Source organism: Echinops telfairi, unplaced genomic scaffold (assembly GCF_000313985.2).
Source record: "Echinops telfairi isolate 266 unplaced genomic scaffold, ASM31398v2 ScPeMD7_26;HRSCAF=91, whole genome shotgun sequence".
Classification (NCBI taxonomy): Eukaryota; Metazoa; Chordata; class Mammalia; order Afrosoricida; family Tenrecidae; genus Echinops; species Echinops telfairi.
In genome coordinates, this window is record NW_022103923.1 from 3,853,298 (window position 1) to 3,866,908 (window position 13,611).

At 53.7% G+C, this 13,611-nt stretch overlaps 1 protein-coding gene across 7 annotated transcripts in view; it reads right to left on the reverse strand.

Annotated features, from left to right (window-relative positions):
* The window catches only part of BCOR (BCL6 corepressor), a 107,562-nt gene that overhangs the window by 26,312 nt on the left and 67,639 nt on the right, over positions 1 to 13,611 (reverse strand). For all 7 annotated transcript variants that reach the window (XM_045289387.1, XM_045289388.1, XM_045289389.1 and 4 more), the window contains exon 2: positions 771 to 897. In XM_045289387.1, the coding sequence (XP_045145322.1) occupies positions 771 to 856 (86 nt within the window). In that variant the 5' untranslated portion in view covers positions 857 to 897. The remainder of the gene's footprint in view (positions 1 to 770; positions 898 to 13,611) is intronic.

Sequence of the window (13,611 nt, forward strand, 5' to 3'; positions counted from 1 at the left end):
GCACCATGCCACACACGACTAGCACATGAATGTCAGCTGTGCCAAGCTGAAAAGGAGGCTACACATCTGTGCCAGGCTGGTGCGGCTGCCCTGGGACTTGTTATCGGAGAGAGCATCGATAAAGAAAACGCTCACTGCCAACTACCAAATCCCAAAGATAAAACGCACTGACATGCGTGCGGCACAGGAAAGTTTCATCATTACCCAGAAGAGCCGCTTCAATCACCTTACTGCTTAAGTGCCTCTACCCCACCCTTCAAATGGCCAATTGGGAAGCCATGTGGAACTGTTGGGTGGGGGGTGGGGAGTGTGCCCCTCAAATCCAGAAGACAACACGAAACCCTGGGCACTCAGATGCGGCACAGGGTGGCTGCCTCCCCGTTTATTACTGAGCAAACTATTTGTTTTAAAAGCACATCGAATGCCGATCCACCTGGGCCCATGCTCCTGACATTTAGAGTTAAAGCAGCATATAGGCTAGGATTAATTCTCCTTCATAAATATGAAATAATAAATTAAGGACGAAAGTGCATTGAAAGGCCGCTTTAGGGGCTAATCTTTTAAAGGGCGGCAATGCTTCGCTGAGCCGGGTTGCCTGTTAAAACTGTAAATCACGGGCCGCCGGTTAGGCGGGAGGACCAGTCTCGCCCACCCCTTTTAGACCCGCTCTGGCTGGGAGAAGGGGCTGCTGGGAGCCCAGCAGCAGTTCGACTCTCAGGGGCAGAGAGAGGGGCCTGGCAGTATGGCCTCCACCAGACAGGGACAGTCACCTGTCTTCGTTGAGCCCACACATGCGGACTCTCTCGCTGTTCATCCAGCTGTGAACGTTCCCATACAGGGGGGTTGCAGAAAGCATGTCGTCTTCTCGGACAGCAGCTTTTTCTTCAAACGTCTAGTCTGTTTAAAAAAAAAAAAAAGCCAGGAGGTTGAGTAACCCAAAACACACACACAAAAACCCAAAACCTGTTGCCACCAAGTTGATTCTGACACGCAGCGACCCTATAAGACAGAGTCCAACTTTGTGCCCCACCCCCCAAGGCGGCAGGGCTTTACTGAAGTGGGCTGCCAGGTTGGCCGCTGAGCACTTAAGCACTGTGCCACTTGGGCTCACTCTGGGCAAGAGCAAGGTCCTCTTCCTAGACAATTCTTATTGATGCAGCCTCAGGTGCCATACTGTGGTGAATGTTCTACAGAGGCGGAGAAGGGAGGGGGGCACACCTGGTCCCAAGCGTACAGGTGAGGGGCAATGGTCCTTGGCAGAGACGGAAGGCCTCCAGGGCTGGGGAAAGATTAAAATCAAGGTGCATGCAACAGTCGGAGCGCACCTTCCCCTTCCTGTCCCTTTTAGAAGGGTTGAAAGTATGTGGCGCCAAATCCCATGGATTCCCACAGGAAATCCTTCTTGGGGCTGAAAGGATGAGGGGGCTGGTTGGACGAGCCCCAACTACGGGTAGGAGTGGCATGTCTGGGGCCAACCCCACGGTGCTTTCAGTGCTGGGGCTGCCTGCAGTGCAATTTCCTGAGTGAGGGTTAAAAAAGAGTCGGTGGGCTGGTGAGCCACCCCACCCGAGCCCTAGATTAGATTAAGCACCTTGCCCGGGTGGTTTTGCCTGGGAGCTGCAGAGGGAGGCGGCTGAGTAATTCAATGACACCCGCTCACTGGGGACAAGAAATCATTAGCTCGCACAAGTCTTAGCAGCCCAGGCTGATGTGCTCCTAGCCGCTGGCATCGGAGAACAACCCAAAGCCACCCATTTCCGCCTCCTGGGAGGGAGGGGGCAAGGTGGCTGGGGCGGAGAAGCTGAGACCACCTCTCTCCCTTGCCTTACCTTCTTTGCACCCCCACCCCCACCCCCATCACATTCTAGTTTGCTGCATGAGTGAAGGGTCAGGACAAGCTGCATTTTATTAACAGGATTATCACGGCGCGTGATTTATCCTCGTGCAGGATTTTAATTGCTCTTTGGAGGTTGAGCCGTTTCTTTTGACTGCGCTTCAGCCCATATCCTGCTGTTAAATGCTGGGTTAATAAGTAGGGGAGCCTTTCAAGCCTGGGACCGATGGCCCTCCGCAATTCCCTGCGCACAAAACACATCACAGCCAGGCCCCCTGCTCTGGCCCCAGCCCCCCGGCTTTGATGAGGGGGACCCAGAGGCTCGGCGTGGAAATGTTGGTGTGCACTTCTTCAGGGGAACTTGTCTTCCTCCTCCCTCACCCAGAGTTTTTAAAACCTTGAATGCTCCTGAAGTCCACACATTTCCTTTGTTAGCAGGAAAAAAAGACATATGCAAATGCTTGCTTTTACACTTTACCACCCGGGGCAGGAACAGCCTGCCAGGTCTGCTGGAGGCCCCTGAGGTCTGGGGACTCTTGTGACAGTAACCAGTGGTGGGAAGGTAGAATTAAAGAGCCAAGTCAACCTGCTGCATTTCTTTTGCCTGGCAAGCTCGTTTGTCCAACAAAAGAAGCCTGAATGTGCAGGTGCACCGCTGGTGGGGTGGGGCTCCCCAGAAGCAGTTATCCTATAAAGGGTCTTTGAGCACACCCTTAAACCATACTAAAGAAAAAACTCAAATTCACTGCCATTGAGTTGATTCTGACTCAGAGTGACCCTATATAGAACAGAGTAGAACTGCCCCTGTGGGTTTCCCCAAGACTGTAACTCTTTATAAGATCTGACAGCCTCATTTTTCTCCCTCAGAGTAGCTGGTGGTCTTGAACTGCTGACCTGGCGGTTAGCTGGCCAATTTGTAAGCAACTAATGCAACACCCCTCCCCTGCCTGGCCCCCAACCAAGACTGACATGATGTTGAGGAAGTGGGGGAAGGGGCGCAGCACCTCTAGTGCCTTCCCTCCATCCCCAAGCCCTGTGGACCATTCTAACAAGACTGTCTGAGAGAGTGTGTGAAGGCTAGTATGGGCAGGGGCCACCTTTCGTGCCTCTGTCATTGGCTGCAGCAGTGGAGCCGCACCACCCCATTCCCTTGCTGTGATGAAAAGCTGAAATTACATTAGGAGCAAAAGGGTCACTCGATCAAACCCCAAAGAAAGGGGATCTCAATCTTCTGATTTCCAAGGCTTAACAAGATTGGCCACCTTGTACACAAGCCACCTCCTAGAGTGGCTACCTTGCTAAATAAGAAGGACCTCCGGCTCCTTCCTGAGGAAAACAAAAGGTGCCACCTGGGTCATTCGAAGGAGGTTTCCACTGAACCAACAAGCACCTGGCCCCGCCAAAAACAGACCAGTGCCTTCCCTCCTCCCCGTCTCTTCCCTCAAAAAGACTCTGCTTCCACAAAGATAGCTGGGACTGAGGTGAATGCCACTCACAGCCACCTGGGATTGGGGTGTTTCTGAGTGTCTCCCCTTCTCCAGGGCTCATCCTGAGAGGTTTTCAATATTAATGCTGTGCAGAAAAATGACAGCAAGCAGTCAGAATGAAGTGTTCTCACATGCACAGGGTCAGATGGAGTGTTGAAGCCCAGAGTGCCTTTCGGCGTCAGCAGGGTGTGCGAGCGTGGGGGTGGGTAGCAGCATTGCACATCAAGCAGCCAAAGGGGCAGGGGTCCATTGTTGGACCCCGCTGAGGGCTATACACCAACACACACATTTATAATCTTTAGCTGCCCCATGAACTTCTTGTGAACTGTTTAAAAGTGGAGGTCTGTTGAACAAACAGCGGCGCCACTGCCAACCATAATTTCATTGCAACGAGCTGAAGACTTAACTCTTCAGGTTCCTGGTCCAAGATGGAGCTCAGTGGAAAAGGTCAATGAGAAATGGCCTGCCTGGGCAGGAGGACCCTTCTCCAGGTGACGGTCAAGAGCAGACCCATCCTCCCACCCCCAGCAAAGCTGTCCTGGAAGAACAGGGACTCCTCTCCCCTTTCTCTGGGATGCAGAACAAAATGGGACACTGGAGAGAGAAACAAAGGAAGAGGCACTACTCAGCCCACCCCCTTGCGAGGTGATACAGAGAGGTCTCATTCTCTCTAAGGCCATCAAGGGCTACAGAGTAGCGTTTGCCCCCGCCCCAAGCTGCCCACAGCAGAGAGGGTCCCATGATCGGATTGGATGACAGAACGACAGAGCCCTCCAAACGATTTGCTCCCATACACAAGAGCGTTGAGCGTTGGCTGGCCTTATTTCTCAATGCAGCGCCCCCCAGCAGGCTATGCTTCGAGAAGTGCCAAGATGTGTGAAGTCACTCATGAAAAAGCACTTTACAAGTACCAACCGGTTTCCAGTGTGAGCTACAAAGCTGCACCTCGGCTCCGGGTTTTAACCCTTTTTTGCTGGTAGTGGAGAGAAAGGGGCAAGGGGATGGGGGTGAATGAGATGTGTCTGGCTTCTGGCGAGCAGACTGTGGATTGTAGGGGCTGCCTTAGTCCTGGTTGGCAAATCACAAACAAACTGTGGGGAGCTGCCTGGCGCAGGGAGGAGGGGATGTGTCAGGGAGAGAGAGGTTTAAAAGGATTGCCCCAGTGGTGCCATACTTGAAGAGGGAAACATTAAGGGCCCGCTACTAACCCACCAGCTGCCCCATGGGGGAGGAGGAGACAGACCACTCCCACCGATGGACAGTTTTGGAAAGCCCATGGAGCTCTGCTGGAACAGTGGAAGGCGGTGGGTGTGGGTGCTACCTTCTGCATAAAAGACATTCGAGGGGGACCCCCTGGGGCAGCACTTCCTCATTGCCAGTTCCTGCCACAGGGACACTTCTCTGGGAGGAGGAAGGAGGTTTAAGGGCTGAGTTTTTAGCCCGGTAGAACAATAGCAGGTTGAAAGCCCGGAGCAGGAGGGGAGGAGGCAGCACAAGGTGGCTTTCCACTGCCCCGGCCCACATGACAGCCCTTGGTGAAGGCCAGTTAGCATGCTCTCACAAAATGGGAAGCACCTTCCCCACACCATGCCAACCCCCAGAAATCAAAGGACACCTCCCAGCTTGACACGAATGGAGACCATCTTTAAAACCCCTCTAGGTTTGCCCAGAGAGTCTCTTATTAGGTCACCTGCCCCGATTGGGCAGTTATCCTGTTGGTGGCCAAGGACAGGTGTGTGTGTGGCGGGAGGGAGGGGAGAATGACGACCATGATGTATTCTCACTTCGTGGTGAGCAGGTACCAGGGATTCCCTACGTACTTTAGTTTTACCCGCAGGGTCTTTTTGTCACCCACCCCTACCCACAGGATGTCCTTGGTGGGTAGGTAAACCTCTCCAACCTTGGCCTCCTCATCTATCAACAGAAGGCGCCATGTTCTCCAGGGAATGAAACTGCATGCTGGCCACGCTTAACCCCGTTTAAATCCCAGCTGACTCCACCGAACCGAGTAGCAAATCCCAGAACCGCTGCCCAGTTTTGTTTTGGTCGCAGCAGCCACCCCCCACCCCTCTCACCCCATCTGGGGAAACGGCTGAGGTTGGGGGGGGGGCGTGACCTTCAACAGAGTTGTGTAGATTTCACGGAAGCCCAAAGCTAACCACACAACCCTTCCTGGGGCCTCTCCAAGCTCAGACTGAGTCACGCACAGCAGGGTTTGGCTCCCGGTGTCAAAGGAGGGGGGGTGGGGGGGAGAGACGCTCCTATTTTAGGATGGTGGGGGTGGGGCGGGGGTGGGAGGAGATGAGAAGAAAAGATTCTTCCGGATGTGTACTGCTCCGTGGGTCCTCAGTGCTGCTTTATCGGGAGTCTAGGGGAGAGTAGGGGTGGCTCCTGAGTGTGCCTTGGGTCTTCTAAGGGCGATGGTGGGCCATTCCTCCTTTCTCTTCCACCCCAGCCCTGCAGGTGCCTGATAGAGGTGTTAGGGGCCATGATCCTGCTCTTCCTGGTGGTGCATGGTCGCCAGCCGCTAATGCCTGGGGGTAGGTGGGGGGAGGTCTCCAAGTTCAGGCATTCGTAACAGATCATAAAGCAGAATGTGAGTGTGAGGGGAGGGGCTGGCTGGCAGATTCGTACTGCTCTGACTCTTCTGGGCACCTGGACCTTCCTTGTCTCCTTCCCAGGAGCTTGGATCAGAGCTGAAAGCCACAAGGTAAAAAGCCACAAGCTCCGTGAGTGAACTTGGCACTTAGTGGTAGCTGAAGCAGGGGAGAGAGGAGGAGCGCCTCCCGCCCCCAGCCCAGCCAGCCCCAAAGAACTGTCGGTTGGCAATAAAGGGATTTTCTACACACACACACACACACACACACACACACACACACACACACATCACCCCTAAGGCTCTGGGGGTCCACCCTTCCCAGTCCCCACCTCTGGAGGCTCCAATGACGGCAACTCCAGGGCAAGTGGTAGAACCCAGCCAAGGATCGGGCCAACTTCAGACTCCCTCAGTCCTCACTGCCATCGACAGGAGCTGGCCCAGAGGCACCATGGGAAAGGTCCACCAACTGTAAGTGGGGGAGAGGGCTGTCGGTGCTAAAGGCTGCAACCTCTGAGCCCAACCCTCCTCCCCCTCCAGCCAGACACAGCGGTGGCCCTGGGTGTGCCTGCCTCTCTCCCTCTCCAGGATCACAGGAACCTACTTCCTCTTCTTGCCTCCGGCCAATGCCACGGGTTATTACTCTTTGCCTTTATTTCATGGCTGTGCCACAGAGAACCACGTGTGTGTATGGGTGGTGGTGGTGAGTGTGCACTTGGAAGCTGGTGCCCCTCAACAGGAGGTGCCTGAGCATCAGAAACCTAGGAGACCCACACATACACACACACCCCTTTCAGTCTGGTCCCCTAAAAAGCTGAGTCCCCACTCACTATCTCTACAACCTGGGAGCGGAGCCACAATGACAGCTTCAGGAAACCTCCAGAGGCCACGTAATGCCCGCCAGTCTCCACAGCGCAGGAATAAAACGGCCATTTAATGCATCGCCTGTTCCCCATTCCCCCCACCCCCCAACACACACACACCAAGAAAGGACCAGGCTCCATAACGCTAATAACAACAGCTATCATTTGCATACCCAGGAAGCACAAAGGGACTTTTCCCACCTAAATGATGAGGAGAGGGAAGCACAGAAGCAGGGCACCCCACCCCCTGGGAGTCCGGGGAAGGGCGGGAGAACCAGGGCCAGTGCCAGATTGGGGAACCCACTTTCTCTAGGAGGAACAATAGGAACCCCAGGTCTGCCGCTGAATCCTGGAACTGCGAAGATCCAAAACAAAGCCGGGAAACCGCCGCAGTCTAGAAGGGGGCCCGTGAATTTTTGTAGCTGTTCAGAGCTTAATTACTCCTCCTTGATCCGTGGGACTAGACACGACACCGCCAAGGTTAAAATGCCCCAAACAGCGCTGAGCAGATGTGAGCGAGCTGGCAGACGCGCAAATGAGGCCTGCCTCGGAGCACGATAACAAGTGACTAATACATTGCATATCGTTGAAAGAAAATTATTTTTCTCTAATTTGCATTTGCTTGGGGAAGGAGGGGGGGAGGGAGAAGAGGGGAAAAAGCCCAAGAGTCCCTCCTCACAAGCAGGGGTGTAATCCTGGAAATAGAGCCTGGCTGCTTTAAGAGAGCTGGAAGGAGGAAAGACTGCCAGTGTTTTGGCGTTGCAAGCTTGTTTATCTTTCCGCCTTTCCTCCAAGGCGAAACTCGTTTTGCAAGCAACATTCCTACAGAAAATGGCACACGTCATAAATAGAGACCAATTTATAGAACTGGCACCGAAGTTCATGTATCACTCCAGAAGCATCTCCCCGTTCCCCATGAAGGAACCAAGGAGAAGTTGAAGTCCGGGTTAAAACTCTAAAGCAGACTGGGAGAAGGGGGGCTGGGGGTTAGCAAACATCAGGGGATGGTAGGCACAGAGTCCAAAGGTTCAGGAGAGGGGCAGGATGTGGCATTAAAGTCCCACCTGAAGGATCCTCAGAAGCCCAAGGGGGCTGGCAGGGAGAAAGGAGGAGTGTTGACACCCTGCTTGCCCCAGGACAGCCTAGAAGCAGCCCCAGGTTCTACATAGTCACCTGCTGGGACTAGCTGAACATCGCCAGGGCTGAATGAGTGGTGGCCTCAGTCCCCAAGCGCTCTCTTGACTGCCTGCCTGCCCTGGCAGGGTACCAGGAGCTCAGAGACGACCTGTGGCTGTGGCATCCAGTGTAGTAAGTCACAGAGTAGGTGGCGCTGCGAGAAGACCTCAGGCCTCTGCACCCTACAACTGAAGGCAAATGCACACCAAGAACAGGCAGGCTAGGGTAGAGCAGTTCGGGGGCGTGCGGAGGGGTGGGGGGCGGGCAACCTGTCCCACGCCTCAATTTCTTCCCCTCCACTCACAGCCCCTAGGGCCCTGAACCTCCATGCACTTGCATTTCCAGTATTGGGAAGGGCTCTGAAGGCGCGCCTGTGCCTGACGAACAGGGCCTTGGGGGTGGGGGACTGGCCTTCTGTTAATAACACAGCTTCCCAACCAGCTCAGAGGGCACAGGTTATTTTCCCCAATCTTCAAAACCCTGTCATGAGCAGCCGAGGTCCCAGGTCCACGGATCCAGGCCAAAGCCCTGTAGACGATGGCACTGCTGACCCCCACCGCCAGGCCTTCTCCTGCCAGCTCCGGCTAATGAGTTCTCCCGAAACCACAAGGTAGGAGGCCTGCCAGCTCTGCCGGAGGACTCCCCACCCCTCCAGTCCCCACCGGCCAAGCCCTGGGAATTCAGAAAGGTGGGGGGTGGGGTGCCACGAGGGTCCGAGAGGGTCTCTCATCCGAGGAAGCTTGGACCAGCAAGTGGCTGCCACCTCTGCCGCTCCTCCGCCGCTCCTCTGCTGGCCGGCATAGTGCGCGCTTTGTGTAAGTGCCGGGGAGGCGCAGCGCTGCTCGTGCGCCAACAGCTGTCACATTATTTGCACTCGCTGTAAACAGCCTTCACATTCCCCCCTTACCACATAGTTAAAGCCAGACTAACAATCCACAGTTAGAGATCAAACCAACAACAGCAGCATTGTGTCTGCCTTCTCACCAAGCCCAGCAGCTGGCAGGTTTCTCCGGAACAAGGGACCCCTCTCTCTCTCTGTCACCCCCCCTCCCACACCTCATACCCCCTCCTGCCAAGGCTAGCCAAAGAAGCCTACGTTTGTCAGTGCTGACTGTTCCAACAAGAGAGCGCAGCCCTTGCCCATAGGTTGCTGTGTGGAGCAGTGGCCTCCTGGGACTTTTCTACTTCGGGCAGCCCAGGGCAGCACCCTTCCCCCAACCCATTCCTTCCGATGGGAATAAAGGGTGTGTGGACCCACAGGGCTGTTTTATGGACCCCACAAACTAGAGGCTGGCCTGCCCTTGCCAGCCTGGGGTCCGGCAGCCCCACCGATCTTGCTGGGCACTGCCGGAGGGCAGGTGGTCTTGGCTTCCTGTGGCCCCTTGGCAGCTGGCCTCACTGGGTCTCAGAAATGGCCCAACTCACTGACTGCTTAGTGGTCGCCCCACTGATCAAAATGTCTCCTTTATGATTTTTGGTTAAGTTGAACATTTCCATAATCGTCATTATTAGCGCAAATTACACGCCTAATCGGTCCTTAAATAGATTTTAATTAAATAATCATACAAGGCTCATTTTATGACTTAAAGAAAGGCATTACTTTTCGTTATAAACTTTGCACCAGGATATAGAATAATGATATCAGACAAATACTTTTTTTCTTTGGAAAAGCACCAGATACTGGTGCGTAGCATCACAAAACACACCCTGTATAGTACCCTTGCAGAATAGATGTTGGGACCAGCCACACACCATCAAAGCAACTTCCATCTCGGTGGCCACCTAGAGAGGGACTGGGGGGCTAATTCCCACAAGCATTACCTTTTGCCTTCTCATGAACCAGCAGAAAATTCACCAACCCTGCCCCATCTGCCTGACCTACTCCCCACCTCTCCCCTTTGGCTGAGAGGGACATGGCATAAGGCTGTGCTTGTTAAATGCTGTGTAAAGTGCTGTTAATAAAATAATAAATACAAAGAGGACAGAGGCTGCTAGTTCCACGGGTGTGTTGACTGGAAAGGTCTGGGCACTGTGTCACGTATTTATGGGAGGGCCAGCTAGGCTTGGATTTACAGTTTGGGGCACCTCTGGACTTCATTTCTTCTGGCCTAAATGATGTCGGCCTAGAGTTATTTCAAAATTGATCATTTGCATTTGTACATAACTGTTCAATGCCTAGGAGTTTCTCTCCAGAATTCACTCTCTCTGCCTGACCCACTTTGGACATTGATTGTTGCCCTCTGTCACGGGGGAGACACAGACCCTGGGATCCACCTCCTGGTCCTTGCCTTCACTCAGGGCCCACAGCCACCTCCCCCCTCCCAGGGGCACAGGGGAAGTAAGGGTCTTCAGATTAGTTAGTGAATCCAGTGTTTATAGAACTGCCACAACAGAGAGCTGAGATTGGGCGGGGGTGGGAAGGTTCCCGGCAAGGACTGCTGGTCTGGTCAGACCCACCATTCACAAAGCAATGTCAGCGCTGGCTATAAGGAATTCTTTAGTGAGGGACCAGGGATTCGTGCCTACGGAAGCTCTTTCAGCACAAAGGCTTTTAGGGAAGAAGGGAAAAAGAAGGAAGGGGGAGGGGAGGGCTCCAGTTTCATAGCAGGCATCCCTAGAGAGTCAAGAACCAAGTGTAGCTTCAATCAAATGCTGACTTCCCCTCTGGGATCTGAGTAGGAAACTTGATCACAGTAGCTTACTACCGGCCTGGATCCATACAGCCATACAGGTCTGGTTTTCGTCCCTTGCTGAGAATTCACACACACACACACACACACACACACACACACACACGAAGCCAACCCTGGCCTGCTTTATTGAAAACCACACCAAGACCTCACAACATCCGGACTTAATCCCTATCAAACCAACCACAGCACCTCTAAAGTCCGGGCCACCTCCTCGTGCCTCTCTCTGCCCACCAAGTCTTTCTCCTCTCTAGCTGTGGGGTTCCTTCCCTCTGGAATAATGAAGGCAAGACTGGCCAAGGAGCACCTGACACCTAGATCATCAATGTGCTGGAACCAATCCTAACCATATAATGGTCCCACTTAAGGGGGGAATGCAAGTCCTCTCATCTGGAACCCTTTAAAAAGCAGAATGCAAAACAGTTAACAAAGGGAAAGAAAGAGGAGCCCACAGTGGCAGGCACTGAGGAATCCCTCAGAGGGGAGCTTCTTCCACCCAGGTCGCTGGGCCAGCAGGTCCTCAAGGGTGTGCAGGTCAGCAGGGGCGAAGGGGTGCAGCAGCTCAGTTAGTCAAAGCAAAGATTAATCTTTGGGGCCTACTATGTGCCCAGGATACTTTTGATCCTAAAGGTGGATAATGATTCCCAGTCTTACCAAAGAAGACCCTTACTGAGGCTCAGAGACTATAAATAACATGCCCCCAAGGTCACACAGCTGGTAAAAATGGGCAACGGAGTGGTCGGCAGGAGCCAGTCCACATTTGAAACTCCCGTTTTAATATGCCGTTTTCTTGAAGGAGGGCTGGGGGCTTCCTGCGGTATCATGTGTGCTGGCTAAAAGGTTATCAGCCAATTTAATTTCTCTGTAGCTCGTCCAGGAGGGGCCTTGACCCTAGTCTCTCTCCAACACTCAGGAAACTGGGTCCATGGAAAGCCTCTCACAATTGTCTCCTACATCTGACAACTCTGACTCGGATTCCACCCTGTGGTGTGAGGTCAGTCCTTGCACCCTAACTCTACTCGCGCCTCCTCCCCAAGCCCAGAACAGGAAAGGGGTAGGTGGGTCAGTCACTGGGCTTTACCACCTTACTTTTCCCACATAAAGCAATCAATCAAATGATGCAGATGGAACAAGAGCCCTTTGAAAGGAGCCCTTTCCTGGGGCTTAAAACAAAAACACCAGGGACCAAAGTGGAGGAGGGGGTGCCCGCAGGAAGTGGTTAGCAGGATACTAGGCCCTACTGGACCCTGGAGGATCTCCCACAAAAACAGACAAAGGGTGGAGTTGGGGGTCTTTCTTTCATTGTCCTAACTTGGAGCACGTGTCCAAAAAAAAATCATGTTCAGTGTAGGGTGGCCCAACCTCATTCCCGAACAATCCAGCCGACCCCCTCCCCACTTTCCAGATCTGCCCCAGGAGTTCAGATACTCTGGGATCACCTACACCGATGATGCCTTCCAGCACAGCTCCTTGAGGAAGGGTGGGGACATGGAGGATCGGTCGCCTCGGCAGGAGGCCTGGCCCCGGACCGGTGGCTGCTGTCGTCGACGCCAAGACTCCGGATGTGGGAAATGGCTCCAAGACGCGAGCGGGCCAGCGAGGGCCTCGGTGGCAAGAGGGACAGAGGCCTTGGCGGCACCCGGCTTTCGCTCAGCTTGCCAGCCTAACACGCCCCCGCGGTCCGACCGCTGCTGGCTCCAGGCCAACCCTCCGCAAGTGGCTTGCTTTCTCTCGCCTCCGCTCTTTTCTCAAAACTTTCCGACCAAGGCGATCGATTGGGGCAGGATTTCCAGCCCCATTCCCGAGATCACGCCGTGCAGGCTCTTCAGTCTCTGTGGAGGCTTACCCCCGCCCCTGCCCTCCCGCGCCCACCGGCCGTAGTTGGTCCACCTGGAGTTGATGGTTTCCCGAAAAAGATCGGCTTCCCTACGAGCCTAAGAGAGCAGTGTTCGCAACAGCGCTGAACTCCCGAAACCCCTACGCAGCCGCGCACCCTGCGCTAGGTCTTAAGCCTTGGGGAAGGGTAAGGGCGGCTTCCTTAAAAAAAAAAAATTAACTCTTCGGATACAAGTTTTTGGTGTCCCTGGCTAGACGGCGAGCGCTCCGGCAGAACAATAGAACTGGGAGGGGGATGCCGGAAATGGTGCAGGAAGACCCCTATAACCCTATAAACTTCCCTTCCCCCACGCAGTTACTATTAGCATTAAAAGACCCCAGTGCCTTGAATGCAATAATGCCTGTTTGTAACTTTTCCGCTGAGTCTCCCAGTCCCCAAAACACGTCCCCCTAACCCATAGTAGGAAATCACAGGAACAACAAAGATCATTCTGAAAAAGTTATGACCTCCCCCGGGCTCTCACCTGCTCTGCCCCAGGGCACCCTGACCTGACTCCCCCTCCCCCAGTTCCTCAGGTTTGCACCTAGACAATAAATTTAGTTTAATTTAGCTTCCGGTCTTTAATTTTAGCAGGTCTCCTTTTTGCATGCAAATCAATATGGCAATTACCATCTAAAAGCTCGCCCAGCCCCGGGTCAATGTAAATTGATCATTGTCCGCCTTCCACAAAATAACACCGGGAGTCTGTGTGCATAATGAGATTATACTGGAAACTGTCTTTTAGATCACAAATTATATTTTATGCTGTCAAGATCTTCTCCTAGCGGACTTCTCCGCAAGTCGGATCCAGGGGAGCACAGTCCGTCAGTATAGAAGGGTGATGGTTGGGGCGAGGCAGCTCTGCAGAAAATAATCACGAGGTCCCCCATTTTTGCGACCCTCCACTGAGACCTCGCGGTGATGAGCTTGTGACACGAAAGAGGTGGTTGGTGACAGATACCTTGCAGAAAAGCACTGTTAATGAAATCCACACAACAAAGTCAAATAACCCTTCCTGAGCTACTTACTACACACACACACCCCTTGGGTTCAACCAGCCAAGACCGGTAGATGCCCCCTAGCTCAGGG